Source organism: Colossoma macropomum, unplaced genomic scaffold, assembly GCF_904425465.1.
Source record: "Colossoma macropomum unplaced genomic scaffold, Colossoma_macropomum, whole genome shotgun sequence".
Lineage (NCBI taxonomy): Eukaryota > Metazoa > Chordata > Actinopteri > Characiformes > Serrasalmidae > Colossoma > Colossoma macropomum.
In genome coordinates this window covers 36,026,950-36,046,477 of record NW_023494784.1, presented here as the reverse complement: position 1 = coordinate 36,046,477, position 19,528 = coordinate 36,026,950, and the positions used below count along the sequence as shown (strand labels likewise).

Genomic DNA, 19,528 nt, shown 5'->3' with positions numbered 1-19,528 from the left:
GAGCTGGACTAAAACATGCTGATTTAGCCAGCAACATTACAAGCAGTCCAAACAAAATTTAAACATAGGGTTTGAATTTTACAACATTAATGTGTTGATTGCGCTCATAAACTCTTAGCTAGCTACATCTTTGTCATAGTGATGGTATATGTTAGCTTACAGCATGTGTGCTGCACACCTGAACATCTCAAGAAGTCAAAGTTAGCGTTACTCTGGTTCTCCGGGTAGCGCAGCCCAGTACGCCCAGAGATAAACAGAGCGGCCAGTTAAACCAGAGCTGGTTTATAAGGAGCCTGGCCTCTTCCTATTCCCCCCCGTTATATCAAAAACAGGACTGCTAAACAGCAGAGGGCACCCGCGAGTGAGTCCTCAATGAATGGGAGTAAATCGAACTCAACGGCTAAAAACTAAAAGTTAAAATAGTTTCTAATCACTCGCCCAGAACGTTTCTTTAATTTTAGAAAGTAGAAGGACGTATTTCACTAAAAAAAAAGAAATCTTACCTATATATTTCCTTTTTTCTACAGCAAACGTGTTTTGGGCAGCAGAAGGCGGGCTTTACTGCTAGAGCGTGATGATTGATTGGCGAGCGGAGCAGCTCATTGGCTGTTCGCGCTCACTGACGTCATGGACATACATGAGGAACCATTTTAAACTCCTATAGCTCGAGTTTAAAAGCTCTTAAAAATATAACAGCGGTGTTAAAATGTTTTATGCTGTTCTGTGTTCAGGAAATGATTGTATTCTTTTACACTAAACATGTTTAAGCATTTATAAACTATGATTTTGCTCATATCCTCCATATCAACCCATTCATTTTGGACTCGCTCGGGAGTGCCCTCTAGCGTTTGAGAAACCATTGCAGAGTGGGAATTCTCCTCTCTACAAGTTATCTGGCTGAAGTGAGTGAAGCGAGCGCGGAGCTGCGAAAAGCGAGCACACTAAACTCCCGGTGTGCTGCGTCGGAAGCGCGCAGTCTTTGTTTCTCTGCTCTCGGTGTCGCTCTTTTCGCTCGTTTTTCTGACTTACTCGATTTAACCTTGTCTTTGCGCTCTCACATTACAGACAGTAATCTCACTCCATAATTAACCCATTAGCAATATATGAATATATAACCACGTTTACCGCAGTGTTGGGTGGGTGCAAGTGTGGCTGATGGCTGTCTGGGACTTATTTGTCTGGATGAAAGACCCTTTAGATAAACGCGATGTGTTTCTTAACGCATCGTCTTCTAATGTGGGTGGTCTTATTCATTCAGCTCTGCGACACAAATACGGGTAGGTATGTGTTTAAAAACCTTTAAAATAATATTTAGTAATAGTAATAAGTATACAGTGTAGTAAGCAGTATTATTTAAGTATTTTCCACCCCTGGTTGGTTACGGCTGGTATTTAAAGCAAGCAACCTGTGTAAATACACACATAATCTTATTTACATTTAGTCTAGCTTTCACCTGGCTGCTTTTTCATGGGCAAAGTGGAGGCTTCATAATAGAACTCAGTCTAAGTCCTTGATATGGGCTCAAACCATGGAAACCAATGACAGGATTTTTACTTCTTAAGCAGCCACCTTGGAAGCATCCAACGCCATTGATATTGCTGTAATATTGTTTTACATAATTTATAATTTTTTTCTTTAATTAGATTTGTTATTTATCCATTTTTATATATTGTTTATTAAATTACTATATTGTCATAGTTTTAGTGGTTTATTGATAATTTTTTTATTTACTACTCTGATCATTATTATTTTTTAGCATTTGTTATGTTTTTACTACTGAACTTTTCAATGCCTGGTCTCTGTATTGGCTCAGCTACACTGTAAATGAGGGTCTCCCTCAGTGTACTCAGAGTTTAAATAACGGTTGGTTGGTTGATTGATAACTCTTCAAAGTGTTCACCACAGAGAAAATGAGCAGTATTGATTGGCTCTGCTTACGAGCTTTTAAACAGCAAGCCCCTAATCTTTTTATATTAATTTAATTTGGTGGGTTTTGTTTTCTTACTCTTTGTTTGTTTGTTTGTTTTTGACAGCTGTAAGGGTCATTGGTCGGAGTGCAACTGTTAAAGCAGGAGACGAAGCCACCTTGTTCTGTCAGCTGGTTGAGACAAATGAGAGACTAACACGGATTACTTGGCAAAAAAGGACTCGGAAAACACTCACAAATAAGAACTTTTTTGTCATTACACCAGAGGGGAAAACAGAAAATATAAATGGATTAGGAGTCAGAACTGAATTTATTGGGAACATTCAAGAAACGACTGGCACAATTCTTCTAAAGAATGTTACATTATTAGATGAAGGAGTTTACACCTGCATCTTCAACATATTTCCAAGTGGACCATTTGAGACAGAGATTCATCTCAGTGTTCTAGGTAAGATTGGTTATTCTTGTTTTTCTAAACCCAAATAAGCAATTAATTACAATTTTTATGTAACCTGGTTAGTTTTAACTCTTGGATATTATCATCTTGCTGTAGGAGGACTATTTACACGCCAAGTTTTTAAAAGTTCCAGAGACTTATGCTCTAAAAGTTCTGGGTTGTTTTTATTGCAGTAGATCCCATGATTGGAAATGAGAAACATTATTGCAAATGAATGTGTTGACTAATAAATACATTTTTGCTAAAGAATTTTTTGCTAAATAATATTATAAAAATCTTACTTTGTTTATCAGATTGATTGTACTGTGGCGTCAGAGCATGCCTAGGTTCTGTTTAGTTCACAAAGATAGTAGGTAGTGTGCTTAGGAAACTGTGCTTTTTTGTAATCGTTTCAGCCAGCTAACAGTTAGAGCCATGAGCTAACCTGAGTACACTGAAAATATGAAATATGTATTTTCAGTGAAAGGTGAGGTAAATTATTTGGAGAAAAACAAATTCATGTTTTTCTATATGAAGATGTAAATATTTAAAAACAAAGTCACAATTATCGGCATCCTCTCTTTCTCAGTGTAACAGCTATGGGTCTTTTCTTATATACTGGATGTGTAGAGCACTGGAGCCCACATAGTTAGAGAAGCATTGCAAGTTTGTGAGTTTGGACCATTTATCTTCCTAGAAGATCAAATCATGAAGTACTTTAAGTGACAGATGTGCTGAGTATGAACTGGGTTATAGCTGATTCCAGTTTCTTTAGTTCAGCCAATTGCTGATTTTGGGTCCAGTTTCTATGAATGGGAGATGGGGATCTAGAATGGGATTAATTTAACAGCCAGCTCAACAGAGCTTCTCCACAAGCATTCAGATAAAGGCTCTAAGTTAAAAAAATTGATGTATATGAAGAACTGTAAAACTGCAACATAGGAAGTATAGAATATTGTAGCTTCCCACTACTGGATTATGCTGCCTTTGTCAGACTTTGGAGGCGTGGCCAGGCAAAGAGGTTCATGGAAGGCGCACACTCCCCTCTCTTAAGGCACGTTTAATGTTCTTAATATTGTTGTCCGTTAGTTTAAGTTGTGTATAGGTGTTATTTGTGTTATTCTGTGTCAGGGGTTGTGCATGTTTTGTGTTGGTGGTTTGTCACTACAGGAGGTGGACACCTGGTGGCTGGTGGTCACCTCCCCAATGAGTTCAGTGCTGTGTGTGTGGCTTTCTGTTGGAGTTTAATAAGATGTTTCACTGCAGAATCATGGCTTCTCCTGTGTCTTACTCTGTGCCGACACCACAATATATTACATGTGTGTCTTACCAGCTTAATGTCAGATCTTCCATTAGTATTATTAAACCCAGTTTGGGTACATCGCCATTAATGTGGCATTAACAAAACAGAAAATTCCATTGAATGCAGACAAATAACTTAGCATTATGCTAGCAAAAAAGCCACTTACAAAGTTAATGTTTCTACGTTTAAAACTGTTGTTTACTGAAAGGTTTGCATTTACATTGGCATGCGAAAGTTTGAGCACCCCTGGTTAAAACTTCTGTTACTGTGAGCAGCTAAGCGAGTAAACGATAATCTGATTTTCAAAAGACATGAAGATGACAGATTTCTTTAACGTTTTAAGCAAGATTTCTTTTTTAATTTTCATCTTTTACAGTTTCAACATAACAAAATAGGAAAAGTGCCTGAAGCAAAGGTTCGGGCACCTTGCGTTGTCAGTACTTATTAATGCCCCCTTGCCTTTTGGCAAATGTCACAGCTTGTAAATACTTTTTCTTGCCAGCTAAAAGTATTTTAATTCTTGTGTGGTTGATTTTTTTCACCCATTCTTCCTTGCAAAAGGCTTCTAGTTCTATGAGATTTATGGGCCGTCTGGCATGCCCTGCTCTTTTGAGGTCTATCCACATCATTTTGGTGACTTTAGGTTGGGGGCCTGTGAAAGCCATAGCAAAACCTTTAGCTTGCAACTCTTGAGGTAATCCATTGTGGATTCTAGGTGTGTTTAAGATTGCTACTATTCTGTTGTGGAAGCCATCCTCTTCAGCTTTTCTGCAGACAGTGTGATGTTTGCTTCCAGAATTAGCTGGTATTGAATTGAATCCATTCTTCCTCTTTACGAGTTAAATGTTTCCCATGCCCAAAGCATGATCGGTCCACGCCTGTACTTAACAGCTGGCAAGATGTTCTTTTCGTGAAATTCTGCACCTTTTACAGTTGACAGGTCTTTTTTTTCCAGAATATATCAGGCTTGTTGAGATGTTCCTTTACAAACGTCTGATGCTCAATTTTGTGGTGAGGATGCAGGAAAGATTTTCTTCTGATGACGCTTGCATGAAGGTCATATTTGTGCTGGTGTCGCTACACACAAATCTTCCTGAAGGTCTTTTACAGTCAAAAAGACCACGTCATGCCATCCTCAAACTGACGGAATAGAACATTTCAATAAGATCCTACAAAGCATGCTACCGAAGTATGTGGCAAAAAATGGGAGCAGACTGGGACACATGGCTTCTGCATCTGCTGTTCCCATACAGGGAGGTCCCACAAGCCTCAACAGGATTCTCTCCATTTGGACTCTTGTATGCAAGGCCAAGTGATGTGGAACAGCTATAGTTGCCGGTTCAATCCTCTGAAGTGCCCTTGAACAAGAACCCTTGAGCCTAACCCCCAACTGCTCCCCAAGCGCCGTGGATGGGACTGCCAAAAGCTCCGGGCAAGTGTGCTCACTGCCCTTACTGTGCCCTTGAGCAAGGCATCCAAATCCCAACTGTTCCCTGGGCGCTGTGAATGGGGTTGCCCACTGCTCCGGGCAAGTGTGATCACTGCCCCTAATGTATGTGTTCACTAGTGTGCATGTATATGGGTGTTTCACCGCATGGATGGGTAAAATGTGGAGGTGTAATTCCTGTATGTGCATGAATTCTAGAATTCTAGAAGAGGAGGAGGAAATTAAGCAGTAACGGTCAAACTGGCAACTGGCAGTTCAGGGAGGAACCAGGGCCGACAGACATCATGTAGCACATTCATTTGACTAAAACAGAGCTGATTAGACAAATAAGCTGCAGTGTACCAGTGGTTAATCAGAGCTGAAGAAAGAAGTAGAGAATAGTTGAACCATTAAAAATCAAATGGTGCTGCCCTGTAGTTCTGGTCCCTAAAATGGACGGGGGATTAAGATTCTGTGTTAAATTTTCGAAGCTGAGTGCAGTATCTGCATTTGATCCATATCCAATTCCTAGAGCAGATTAATTGATTGAAAGGCTTAGGAAGGCGAAATTCCTAACAGCTATATATGTGTAAAGGTCATTGGCAAGTCCCACTGAACTCAACAGTGAAATAACTGACAGCTTTTTGGCTGAGTTCCCTGCAGCATACACTGATGATGTGGTCATTTATAGCACATCATGGGTGGAGCACAAGCAAAATCTGAAAGTGGGTCTTCAAAAAATTACTGAGGTTGGTAAAGGGTGAAGTCCTATTTGGATTACATCTTGGGCAGTGGAGCGATACAACCAAAAGTTGACAAGTTAGAGGCTGTTTGTGCCCGGCACCCACAACCAAAAGGAGGGTGTGATTCTTAGGTCTGGTCAGTTGATACTGCAGATTCATACCCAACTTTCCCAGCAGGGCAGCGGTACTGACAGACCTCACCAAAAAGAATAAACCACAGAGAGAAATCGACTGATGAATGTGAAACTACATTTCAGGACCTAAAGACTTGTCTGTGTTCTAAACCAGTCCTATGTAGCCTGGACTTTGATGGACCATTTATGGTCCAGACGGAGGCATCAGGTAATGGACTGGTGCTGCACTGTTGCAAGGAGAACAGGAGGACTTAAAACCCATCTTGTACATCAGCACAAAGTTGTTTTGAAGAGAAACAAGGTATTCTACTGTAGAGAAAAAGGTCCTAGCAGTGAAATGACTAGACCATAGAGCACTGCAGTGGATGCCAAAAATGCAAAAGTATAAAGCCAGACCATGGGGGTTGCTGGAGTTAGTCAAGGAGTAGGCTGAAAAGAGCCATTGTGTGTAGTCAGTTTGGCTTTGTGGCCTCCAGACATATTTATGCGCATCAGACTGATGTTTAGGCTGTGAGCATGAGAGACTGCCAGATATTAGCTGAGGAGTCACCATAGGAACCAATTTCGTTTTAAACTTCCAACACTGTTGTAAATATGTAAATATGTCCTTTACTGGGTGATCGACACTTAATAAATGACTGAGAGCACCTGAACTTACCTGGACGTGTGTGTGACATTACTTGAAGGGGAACCCAAAGCTCTTTCCTGCTCATAGCATCACATTACTGGTGACACTGTGTCTCATTACACATGGTGACGACGGGGCACCACAACACATAACCAAGCAGGGTGAAGCCATAACTTTAATGATGGGGTAGCCTGGTTAGTAGCCTGGTTAGTGATTTTACTGTCACTGCACTATAGCTGTGCTAAGTATGACATTTTCATTGATTATGTGAATTTATCCAGAAACCTGTTTGACCCCTGAAGGGTGCAGTGTATAAAAAAGACTGATTTCTGTATTTCTCCTAATGTGGATTAAAGATGCATACAATCTGCATCTTGACCGCATATTAGTTTTTCAATTTTAAATCAAGTCAAAAAAACAAAAATGGTCACTGCACTGTAGCTGATATGTGAAATTCAGGGCTATGACCATTGGTTTTGGTTGTAGGTTGTAGGTTGTATGTGGTCAAAGTTGCCAAATTTAAGGCTCTTACTGTTTATTTTCTGTTGGTTATGGTTTTTGACATTGTTTAACATTTAGTTAAAACATTAGTTTTGTTATTAAAATACGTATAGTTATTGGAATTTTTTTTTTTGTTATTAAGCTGTACTAAACAACTGAAAGGTATATTTTGTATTGTCTGTTGAAAATGGCTGATGCAGATAAAGTTAGACTTCGCATAGACTGATCTATATTCTATTTGCTTTGCATTTTTTTATACTGCCATGCACTGACATGTTTGTCTTCACTTATAGTTCCTCCTGTTGTTGGTGTGAAGACTGATGCGATTCCTGTTGTTGGTGAGTCTGAAGTGACCTTGGCCACATGCACTGCTGCTAAAGCACGGCCTGCTGCAGTTGTGTCCTGGAGTCTGGGTGCTCTGAGCGACTCTGTAAAAGTAAAGACCAACATTTCTGCAGACCCTGATGGATCCTTCACTGTCAGAAGCTTCCTGATTGGTGAAGCATCCAAAGATCTAAACCAGCAGAAGGTTCAGTGTTTGGTGAACCACACCACCCTGAATGAGCAGCTGATACTGGACTACGCTCTAATTATCCATTGTAAGTCACTGTCAGCATTTTTTTTCCTTTTGTCAGCATTTCAGAAGCTAAGAGGAGCAAAAGTATACAGAGGCAGGTCAAACTAAGATGATTTTTAACTATGTGTGTACCAAGAAACTCATGAAAGGCATTTATTAAATTTTATTAATTAAAAACTTTATTTGCTCATGTAAACTCTTCAAGACTTAAGAGCACAGAAGGCACAGAAACGCTCCATTGCATTTCTTGTAAACTGGCTATACAGCTTAGCATTCTTTCTTATTGTTAGCTCCCTATAATGTTTAATTTAGGAATAACCTTATGTATGTTTTCAGATGTGACCATCTTTTTGCTTGCTATTTTTTGGATAGTTATTGTTTGCCTTTTTTTGCTCTTCTTCTCTCAGATCCTCCTCAGATTGTGTCTATTATTTCAGTCAATATTCCAGCAGCATCGCAAGAATTTCAGTGTGTAGTTGATGCCAATCCACAACCTGCGAAGTTCATCTGGAGCAGGTAATCTGATCCTATTTAACACCCTGATGGTTGGGCAGCTGCAGCACTCACAGTGGACATGTGTTATAGATTAGATGATAGATGAAAGGCAAAAGCAGCACCTGATGCAGCTCAGCCTCCAGAAATAGTGTTCTGGTTTCTCCTTCATGAATTGAATAGTCTTTTTCATTTTTTGCGTTTCATGTTTTACTGACTATTGCTATTATGGGTCTTTTATGCTATTATGGTTTTATTTCATCTCAATATGACAAGGTAATTTAACATTATATTCAGAGCAAGATGAGCCAGTATGATGTTTGCTAGCCACTGTTCCACGACTGCTAAAGTACACAATGCTGAAGGCAGATTTCAGTAGATATCTAATCAGCTGATGAATAATCAACTGCAGAAGAGTGAAATTCAGAGCATCTGTTTGCTTATTTTTACTGATTCGATTTGTTGACTTTTTTATCTGTCACATTAGCTCTGCACATGCAGTACTTTTGTGCATAGGAATATTAACACATTATTACTTTTTGTACTAACAGGATAAACAGGAGTCTTTCCAGCCGTGTTAATGCTGACAGGCTGACAATCCCACTGACCTCTGATAATAATGGCTTGTATATGTGTAATGTTTCAAACCAGTATGGAAATGGCACAGGTACCCTTTATGTGAATGTTTCCAGAGGTGAGTCTCATTTGTATTGATGTAAAAATAGACTATATATGATTTATCAGTCTTTTCTATAGAAAACTGAGAGATGTACTTTGCAACGTACTCTATGTGATGGCAGTTCAGTCCAATGGTTCACCGTCATAAGTTTAAGCTCAGTCAAGCCATGCAACATTTATTGGCATCAGAAACTGCTTTAAAAAAGTCAGTATCTGTATTTAAGCCTGGGGATACGTAACCTTTGCTAACAAACATGTGGATGCAGGTCGCAGTAACTTTATATCCGTGGGTGCTTATAAGCCACAAATACTAATTAGAGCTGAAAATACTGTCATCTGTTTATAAAGTGTTAAAAGAAACACAAGCTTTTTCTCTTTCTCAGTCTTTTTTCCTCTTCCCCCCTTTCTTCCTCTCTCCATGTAGAATCCACCACTGTCTGTTGGGTTTTGTTCACCTTTCTCCTCCTTGGCTTTATTGCTGCTTGTTTAATGGAATGGAAATTTAACATATTTGAGAGATTGAGAACATTACTTTCAGAACTGAGAAACAGAATTGGGTGAGTTTGTTCATTTTTCAATATAAAGCACAAAAAGTAGAGCCTAAAATGTTCAATTGTTAAGTTATTTTGGTCTCTGGAATAGTAATGGCATTTGTTTCTCACTCACACTAATCTAAAATGAGCATTACAGTTCTTTTGTTAATAAATCATCCCACAAAATGATTTTTAATTCAAGACCCTGCAAATAATAATAAACAATAAACAAATAATAAATGAATGTGCCACTAATTTAAATGCATCCACTCTAGGCGTCCTAGGCATGATCCTGTGTCTACAGGTGGTTCCACATCACCCTCAAGCAATAGAAGCCGAAACCACCGAGACAGGAGTGGAAGCCAATAAGACTGTGAGAGCTGCCTCTCCAACGGGACCATACCTTGTCGCGGTGGAGAGGCTTTTACACTACCAGTCAAAAGTTTGTGTGTGTTAACTGGTAGTGTCCTCTAGCTTCTACTTACAAGAACTGCTCTCCTAACATTAGAAGAAGCTGCGAGGTAACGAAACGGTCCCATATATTTTGCTGTGTTTTTTACGGTAGTGTTTCACTTTTGAACTCTCCACTGATTCATACTTCTGTTACCTGTGTTTGCATCAAATTGTTGATTGTCAGTCTTCATTCTTGGGAGATTTGAATCCTGTCATAAAAACCTTACTGACGTAAGACGACCACAGTTGTTGTCGTAAACCAACTGTGAGTGCTTTGCTCCTGTCCCCAGGAAGTGTCATAAAATGCTGTTATTGTTCAAACCACAAGAACAATATGGAGGTGGCTTCTTAAACCCTTCAGCATTAACAGTTAAAACAAAGGGTAATAAACAGCAAAGTAGAAAATAAATCAAAGTAAAACAATTGTCAAAACAACTTAGGCTCAGAAGTATCTTGGTTAGAAAAAAATAAGCTTTGAGTCATTTGAGGTAGATATTTTGAGGCTGTTCTGTGCGGGTGACAGAGCACTGCTTCACATTAGCCAGCTGATAAAAACAGTTAGCCTGGGAAGCTAGCATTGTTCCACTCTCCCATGCTATACATACAGCATCCTCAGTTTACTTTTCCTAAAATCAGTGCTGTAACAAGCATGAACCCACTTTCTTTCACTTTTGTTGCTTGGGAATGCACTAATACTAAAATATAACCGTTTGAGGGCTGTAACACACAGACCACTTCAGCTGTAGTTGTGAGGAGCAGACATGATTTAATGCTGCCAAAGCTTGTTAGGATGTTAAAAGTCAGTTTGCTCTAGGCCAGTACACTTATCTTGTCACTCACTCTTGGTCACAGGAGAACAGATCACTGATTGCTCCCTTCAGACAGGGAAGGTATAACCCCATGATGACATTATCCCATGTTTTTGAGTAGTCTGTCTGCCTCTGCAAAATGCTGGCTACCCATGTAGGTACTGCCTCTTAAAACCATAAAACAATGGCCATTAATTTACTCACATAGACTAAATATATACATGTATATACGCTATATGGACAAAAGTATTGGGAGACCTACACTTTACACCTACAGGAGCTTTTATGACAATCCATTCTAAATCCATAGGCATTAATATGGAGTTGGTCCCCCCTTTGCAGCTATGATAGCTTCCACTCTTCTGGGAAGATCTTGGAGTGTGTCTGTGGGAATTTTTGCCCATTCATCCAGAAGAGCATTTGTGAGGTCAGACACAATATCCATTCTAGTTCATCCCAAAGGTGTTCGATGGGGTTGAGGTCAGGGCTCTGTGCAGGCCAGTCAAGTTCTTCCACACCAAACTCACCCAGCCATGAGTTTATGGACCTTGCTTTGTGCACTGGGGCTCAGTCAAGCTGGAACAGAAAAGGTTCTTCTCCAAACTGCTCCCACAAAGTTGGAAGCATAGAATTGTCCAAAATCAGTTGGTATGCCGAAGCTTTAAGATTTCTCATCACTGGAACGAAGGGGCCTAGACCAACCCCTGAAAAACAACCCCATATCATTATCCTCCTCCACCAAACTTTACAGTTGGCACAATGCAGTCAGGCAGGTAATGTTCTCCTGGCATTCGCCAAACCCAGACTCGTCCATCAGACTGACAGATAGAGAAGCGTGATTCGTCACTCCACAGAATACGTTTCCACTGAGTCCAGTAGCGGCATACTTTACACCACTCCATCCAACGCTTGGCATTGTGCTTGGTGATTGGGCATGGTGCAGCTGCTTGGGCATGGAAACTCATGCCATGAAGCTCTTGGCACACAGTTTTTGTGCTGATGTTGATACCAGAGGAGGTTTGGAACTCTGCAGTTATAGAGTCAGCGGAGCGTTGGTGACTTTTACACACTATGTGGCTACAGCACTTTGTGACAACTTTATGTGGTCTGTCACCTCAGTTGCTGTGGGTCCTAAACCCACTTTTCAATAATAATAATAATAATATCACTCACAGTTGATTGTGGAAAATCAAGGAGGGAAAAAATGTCACAAACTGACTTGTTGCAATGGTGAAATCATATTACAGTATCACACTTGAATTCAGAGAGCTCTTTAGAACGAACCATTCTTACACAAATGTTTTTAAAGGCAGACTGCATGGCTAGCTGCATAGGACTGAATGAAACACCTGAATTCAATGATTAAGAGGTGTGTCCCAATACTTTTGTCCATATAGTGTGTGTATATATGTCGCATTTCATAAAGTACACTATAAAAAGTGGCTCATCAGATTTACGTTAAAAAAATTACTTCATGTAGTAACACGTAAATTACCAAATTTTATTCAACCTAAATAAATACTTTGAATGAACGATTCTTTCAATCAAAGTAGGTCTTTAAGTTGAATAAAACTAGTTCAATTGCTTGTTACCACATTAAGTAATTTTTTTAAGTAGATCTGATGAGCCACTTTTTACAGTGTAGAAAATGCCACCAGGGCTGTCTCTAGAACATGGAAGTGTGAGAATGGTCTATTATATTGAACATTTATCAAACATTTCTTATAGGAAAGCTAAATTGCGATAATTATTGTTATCGTTTTATCGCCCAGCCCTGGATATGCCCGAATGAGGGCTATATTTCTAAGCAGACTGCCTAATTTTGTTAACAGGCTAATTAAATGATGATGTTATGTTATATCCATAATTGCACCTGGAGATTTTTTTACATGGGCAGAAGAAGCAACACTTTATCAACAGACAAAATAACATAGTAAGCAGACTCAACAGTGGACTTAGGGCCAATTATTTATTTTCACAAAACTTTGTACACTCTTACTCTTTCAGCAAGTGAATGTCATACAAAGGTCAAACTTCATGATGCACCTGTGTAACTATGCAAACAATAGCAGCTTTATATCCTCAAAACATGGCTGATACCAGCCTGTCAACATTCAGTAGGCAAAAGACAGGATTAAAATTAGGGAAAGTGGTGAAACTTTGCTGGAATGTGTAGCTATGCACTGTATAAAAATGTATGTAAATAACAAGGCATGCACACGGCTTTGACTAGCTATGAGAACACCGAGGTCCGAACCTCAGTAGTTTCAGAGAGTTTGTTTCATGTATTTCATTTATTAGTTTTAATGTAGAAACAGCGCCATTCGGATAAAGTGGTAGCCTACTCAGGACTTATCTGCACCCATCATGTTTGTAATTAACACGAGGACACCTTGGTAGTTTCAAAAAGGTTTATGAGATTCAATGAAGAAACAGCAAGGATACCCATTCAGTAGTGATCGGTTCTCAGGTGGCCTCAGAACGAGACAGTTAGTTACAGATTTGATGTTGATATATTTTTACTTGTCTGTAAGTCACTCAGTGGCTTATGACTGAAATATATCTCTGAGCTATTTGAAAAATACAAACCTAACAGTTATGCCCTAGATTTGGCCAACTTAAAATCCAGACTAAAGACACCTACTTTTTAAATGTTAGAACTGTTATTCTAAGGACTGATTATTATCTCAGAGGTTTTCTTCTACTTTCAAGTATAACTTATTGATGATCCTCCTCACTTAGGGTGCTGGAAAAGACAATTATTCATTGATTATCCTAGATTTAAATCAACTCTCCTGGAAAGTAAACGTTATACCATGAATGGACACCTTACAGGTGGTGATCTTTGCTTAGTTGGTTGGAAAAGACTTGAGTTTGTCTTTATTTTCTTCTGCTGTTTATGCTTTATTTACATAAAGCACTTTGAATGGCCTTTGTAAATAAATGTATAAAATGCAAATAAATAAACTTGCCCTGCCTTGCTTTGCCTTATGTGTCTTTCTGCTCTGTTTCATTCTGCCTGCCATTTGTCTTCGATGTCTGACTTTTATTGTTAACAACAAAAACAACCCACCCATGCATCCAGCCTGTCCCCCTGCTCAGACGCTACAAATTCAAAGTGGGACACTTAAGCTTAATCCTCTATTCCTTAATGCATTTATACTTCATCAATCAGAAATCATTACAGAGTTCATCTTTTGGAATTTTTGTGGTTCTATGTTTGAGATGTCACTTTTGTGAGTGGAACATCCATCCATCCATCCATCATCTAAACCGCTTATCCTGGGTCGCGGTGGGGTGCTGGAGCCTATCCCAGCTGTCATTGGGCGGAAGGCAGGATACACCCTGGACAGGTCGCCAGTCCATCGCAGGGCAGACAGACAGACATACACATTCACACCTAGGGGCAATTTAGCATGTCCAAATGGCCTGACTGCATGTTTTTGGACTGTGGGAGGAAACCGGAGTACCCGGAGGAAACCCACGCAGACACGGGGAGAACAGGCAAACTCCACACAGAAACGACCCTGGTCACCCAGCCGGGAATCGAACCCAGGCCCTTCTTGCTGTGAGGCGACAGCGCTACCCACTGCGCCACCGTGCTGCCGTGAGTGGAACACTCAATTTTAAAACCAGCATCATGAAAATTCATCATAAGTAAAATAACAGTCAAATTATGTTAAGGTTATAAAGAAGTAAAGCTGGATTTAGGGTTTGTTAAATGTTACCTATATGGAAGTGGAACGTAAGAGTACAGCAGAAAAAATCCACAAGACCCTAAAGTTCAATAATTATTAAAACCATTGACTTTCATCTGTAATACGGCTGCCATATGGTAATTAACCCCTCTGAATTATTGCAAATTTGGCTAAATATACTGTAACTCATGTCATGTCAATTCTGGCACATTTACATAATTAAAGGGTGCTGCAAAATGCTAAATAACTTTTTCTCAGCATCTATACATCTGATCAAGCTGAAATTTGCATACTGCATATTTGAGACATATTGTGTGTTTCTAAGAATGATAACTTAAAATTGATGGCCATCATCAGCCAATCAGCTTTCAACAAGCATTTTGCAGGCTTAAGATTGACCAATAAGCATGAAACTTGATTGGCGTGTCTACCTGGGCGCTGTCTAATAACCAATGAAGTTTCCAATGATTTGGCCACTGGAAAATGAAGTATCTGTTGTGCACATTTTTACTTATGGTCAGATAACTGGTTTCACATAATGCATTACGCTGTCCCAAAAAAATGGAATTACAAGTGTATTTTTAAAAAAATTATGTATGTGTATTTTATTTTGTAATTTTTGCAATTTTCTTCCCTAGGTTTTGATTACAATTTTTTTAAATTGGTCTTGAAAAGTAAATAATTATTAAAAAAATATTTTTTATTGAACCTTGTCTCCCTCTGTCAACCAGTCATTCCAGCCTTATATAATTGCTTTAACTAAAAAAACCTGGTCTGATCATCTCAAAATTTAAAACACTATGTACAATGAGACTTTGATGAGGTGTGCAGATTGGCCCATTTTGGGGGATTATGGCACTCAAAAACACTTCAAATCTTTAGCTGTCCTATTGCAATTATAGTATGTAGTCTACAGACAAACAATCAGTGCCATGTGTGACTGTCCTGAATAACTTTGCAATTACATGTTATGTCAGAAATTAGTCTTTTTGTCCAGTTTTTTGACTTATTCTATCAAAGACTACAGCTTATTATAGCAACTCAAAAGGTCATGAAGAATCAAACCATTTGTAAGAACGCAGTTGATAGACAGAACAAGCTGCCCCGATGAGACCTAGGAAGAGTTGTGTTTACCTCAGAGTTGTGGACCTTTACGCATACCCACCTGGTATGCCTTTTGCCAATTAAGCAAATGGTGCAACAGATGCTTTTAGTCTATACATAGGGCTAGACAGGAATTATTGTCCAGAATGTTCTGGGTACAGCTTTAGGTTTCAGCAAACACCAACACAGATCACTTACATGTTATAACACACAATGCTGAATAGAATATTATATGAAGCATATAATACCGCAGATCAGTCTTACCAACAAACGGCCCAAACTGCATTAGGCCTTTCTAGACCTTACTGGCCCAAAATGTACTGTAGTTTTGAAAGTGGAATGTTTTCCCATTCTTGCTAGGTATAGGACCAGTTTAGATACAGCCCAGTTTAGCACCCAAACTCTTTTACTACGGAGCCAGCTGTTGTAATACATGCAGAATGTGGTTTGGCATTGTCTTGCTGAAGTAAATAAAGCCTTCCCTGAAAGAGATGTCATTCGGATTGCAGCATATGTGGCTGCAAAAGCTAAATATATCATACAGCATTATTGGTGCTTTCACAGATGTACAAGTCACCCATACCATGTGCACTAATGGACCCCCATTTCCTTTATGGATGCTGGCTTTTCAACTATGCACTAATAACAATCCTCTCCTCTTGATGCAGCATCCATGATTTCCAAAAAGAATTTCAAGTTTTGATTCTGCGAACCACAGTACACTTTTCCACTTCGCTTCAGTCCATTTTAAATGAGCTCGGGCCCAGAGGAGGTGGCATTGTTTCTGGATCCTGTATAGGATGGTTTCTTCTTTGCATAATATCGTTTTTACTTGCATTTGTGGATGCAGCAATGAACCGTGTTCACAGACAGTGGTTCTCAGAAGTGTTCCTGAGCTCATGCAGTGATTTCCACTACAGAAACATGCCTGCTTTTAATACAGTGCTGCCTGAGGGCCCGAACATCATGGCCAGCCAGTATTAGTTTTCAGCCTTGTCCCTTGCACACAGAGATTTCTCCAGATTCTCTGATCTTTTAATGATATTATGTACTCTAGATGATACTATTTTACATTGAGAAATGATATTCTTGAATTGTTGCACTATTTGCCTGTGCAGTCTTTCACAGAGTGGTGAAGCCCTCCTCAACTTTTCTCTGGGATGTTCTTTTTGTTTTTATTTTAAACATGGCTTTTGTTATTGATTTTGACTAGAAAGTATCTTTCATACCCTCTCCTGAAAATTGGCAATCAGCTTATATTTCCTTCATATTTAAGTTTTTCCTGCTTTAACCCACCCACTTTTAGTTAGTAAAGGCTTGTTAATTAGCTGATGAATTGAACCAAATGTCCTAGACCAGAGATAACACTAACATTGTCAGTGCAGGGGACTCCAGGATTAGGTGTAAGAACCACTTTGTGTTTTCATTCTACAATATACTGACATGTTTATCTTCACTTTTAGTTCCTCCTGTTGTTGGTGTGACCACTGATATGATTCCTGTTGTTGGTAAGTCTGAAGTGATCTTGGCCATGTGCACAGCGGCTAAAGCACAGCCTGCAGCAGATGTGTCCTGGAGTCTGGGTGCTCTGAGCGACTCTGTAAAAGTACAGACTAACGTTTCTACAGACCCTGATGGATCCTACACTGTCACAAGCTATCTGATCAGTGTAGCATCCAAAGATCTAAACCAGCAGAAGGTTCAGTGTTTGGTGAACCACACCAGCCTGAATGAGGTGCTGAGACTGGACTACACTTTAATCATCCATTGTAAGTCACAGTCAGCAGCCTGACTGTCACACACTCTAGAGCTATAGACAGTGTGAATGTGTAAATGTGTAAAGCTTTCAAAGTATCTCTTACATTTATATTTTAATAGTTATTGTTCATCTTGTTGCTCCTTTTTTCTCAGATCCTCCTCAGGTTGTGTATATTATTTCAGTTAATGTTCCAACAGCATCTCAAGAATTTCAGTGTGTAGTTGATGCAAATCCACAACCAGCAAATTTCACCTGGAGCAGGTAATCAAGCCAAGTCTTTTTAACACCTTGAAGAATTAATAGGTACAGCTGCATTAGACATCTATTACAGTTGATCAGTTAAGGCAAATGCAGCAGCTGCTTACAGCTTAGCATCAAAAAACATTTTGGAGTATTTTCATGTTTTACTTTTTTATATAATACAGAGTGCCATTATTGTCGTTCAGTGCCTACAACCACAACTACTGCTTACTACTTATACTTACATACTTTGTTCTAAGGTTGTACTGGACATTTCAAAAGATCAATGATAATAAGATTAAAGTGATCAGTGATAATAAGATTAAATCTACTTCTATATGCATAGGTGGAGACAGCTTTTCACATTGATTTGGGGTTGGGGTGGAGGGGGGCGGGGGGGTTTACAATGTGAAGATCCTCTACCACATTAACACTGACTACATAGTATTTGAACATATATAAACATATTACTTCTTGTAATAACAGGGTAAACAAGACTCTTTCCAGCCATGTTGATGCTGACAGGCTGATAATCCCACTGACTTCTGATAATAATGGCGTCTATATCTGTAATGTTTCAAACCAGTATGGAAATGGCGCAGGTACCCTTTACGTGCAAGTTTCCAGAGGTGAGTTCCATTTGTACATATATAGATATGCAATATAATCTATGAGTCATCGCATGAGATGAGATGAGACATATTCTTACAGTCAGGCAAAGTACCCAACATAACAGCAGATTAGTAATGCATGGCAAGCTTCTAAAGTTTCAGTGGCTAGGCCAACCAGGCAAACTGGTGCACCTCTGCATATCAGTACATTAGTCTGTAAATGTTGGAAACCTGAAATTATACTAGATTAATTTAAGTTGGAAAATATGAGAATGTGAGTCTGACTTTTAATTGTGGGTGCCTATAAGCCATGCCTTGCTAATTATACCGTCGTGACCTGCTACCTGCTGGCACTGGCCTCTGAAAGCTCATGAGGCATGCTGAGGGCCAAGCCAGGAGGATCATGGGTGACGCAAACCCTCCTAAAAAGGGGCTTATTGTGTTGTTTATGTTATTTGTTGTTCAGTTAAAAGAATATGTATGTATTTTGTGTTATTTAGTGTCAGGGCTCTGGGTTATTGGTGTGTTTTGTGTGTGACAGCAGGTCGCTGTCAGGGTGAAGTATGTGGCTAGTGGTGACCTCTCCCTATGGGTTCAGTGATTGGCATGTGCCTTTTGTGCTGTTGTTTCGTAAAAGAGCATTTCTCACAGCAGAATCATGGTTATGTCATCTACCTATGTCTTACTTTATGCTGATGCTACAATAGAAGTTTTCTCTTTCTCAGTCTCACTCTTTTCTTCCTCTCTCCTTGTAGAATCCACCACTGTCTGTTGGGGTTTGTTCACCTTTCTCCTCCTTGGTTTTATTGCTGCTTGTTTAATGGGATGGAAATTTAACTTAATGGAAAGATTAAGAACATTTATGTCAGGACTAAGAAACAGGATTAGGTAAATTTGTTCATTTTGAATATAAAGCACAAAGAACAGATTTCTTGAAATGGTCTAAAATATTTTGGTTTATAATAATATAATATTTTGGTCTAAGTTATTTTGGTCTCTGGAATAGTAATGTCATTCATTTCTCATTCATGTTTTGAGTCCTGATGAAATAAAATGAGCATCACAGTACTTTTGAAACACCCAACAAAATGTTTGATTCAAGATCCAGCATGTCATGCTAATTTGAATGCATCTACTCAAGGTGTTCTAAACATTCTGCAGTCACTGATTCACCTACAAGTGATGAAAGCCAAAACCAAGTGACAGCACTTATCTGACTTGACTGGAGTCAAGAGCAAGAGGTCCTGTGAGACTGTCTTACTCTATTACAACTTACTCTAATACAACTCCAATAACCTGGAGGTGGGACAGGCACTATAGCAGAAGAGGAAAGCAAGCAGAACTGGTCACAACACTGAACCCTCATTCACCAGGCAGTCTCACTAACACTGGGGCATGTACTGGAGAAAGAAAAACTATTGAGCTACTTTACTGATAACAGCCACCATCACAACAACACCCACACACTAAATATGT

General features: G+C 39.3%; 2 protein-coding genes across 3 annotated transcripts; both read left to right on the top strand.

Moving 5' to 3' along the window:
- The first annotated feature begins 902 nt into the window (after nucleotides 1–902).
- On the top strand, nucleotides 903–10,944 carry LOC118808123 (nectin-3-like). The gene is made up of 7 exons (XM_036570574.1): nucleotides 903–1,277; nucleotides 2,034–2,375; nucleotides 7,392–7,697; nucleotides 8,083–8,191; nucleotides 8,719–8,861; nucleotides 9,270–9,402; nucleotides 9,654–10,944. Exons 1-7 carry the CDS (start codon nucleotides 1,208–1,210, stop codon nucleotides 9,745–9,747), a joined length of 1,197 nt encoding a protein of 398 aa, XP_036426467.1. The 5' UTR covers nucleotides 903–1,207; the 3' UTR covers nucleotides 9,748–10,944.
- Nucleotides 10,945–16,591: 5,647 nt separating this feature from the next.
- Nucleotides 16,592–19,315, top strand: LOC118808114 (nectin-3-like). Of its 2 annotated transcripts, none has more exons than XM_036570562.1 (5): nucleotides 16,592–17,211; nucleotides 17,354–17,462; nucleotides 17,928–18,070; nucleotides 18,808–18,940; nucleotides 19,214–19,315. In XM_036570562.1, exons 1-5 carry the CDS (start codon nucleotides 16,935–16,937, stop codon nucleotides 19,218–19,220), a joined length of 669 nt encoding a protein of 222 aa, XP_036426455.1. In that variant the 5' UTR covers nucleotides 16,592–16,934; the 3' UTR covers nucleotides 19,221–19,315. The 2 variants fall into 2 exon arrangements, with proteins under 2 accessions (XP_036426455.1, XP_036426446.1); XM_036570553.1 differs by having other exon boundaries at nucleotides 19,194–19,294.
- The last annotated feature ends 213 nt before the right edge of the window (nucleotides 19,316–19,528 follow it).

Coding starts and splice junctions, on each gene's coding strand:
- LOC118808123 (XM_036570574.1), top strand. CDS start 1,208: ATGTGTTTCTTAACGCATCGTCTTCTAATGTGGGTGGTCTTATTCATT. Junction 7,698..8,082: donor CTACGCTCTAATTATCCATT/GTAAGTCACTGT, acceptor TTCTTCTCTCAG/ATCCTCCTCAGATTGTGTCT. Junction 8,192..8,718: donor GCGAAGTTCATCTGGAGCAG/GTAATCTGATCC, acceptor TTGTACTAACAG/GATAAACAGGAGTCTTTCCA.
- LOC118808114 (XM_036570553.1), top strand. CDS start 16,935: ATGATTCCTGTTGTTGGTAAGTCTGAAGTGATCTTGGCCATGTGCACA. Junction 17,463..17,927: donor GCAAATTTCACCTGGAGCAG/GTAATCAAGCCA, acceptor TTGTAATAACAG/GGTAAACAAGACTCTTTCCA. Junction 18,071..18,807: donor TTACGTGCAAGTTTCCAGAG/GTGAGTTCCATT, acceptor CTCTCCTTGTAG/AATCCACCACTGTCTGTTGG.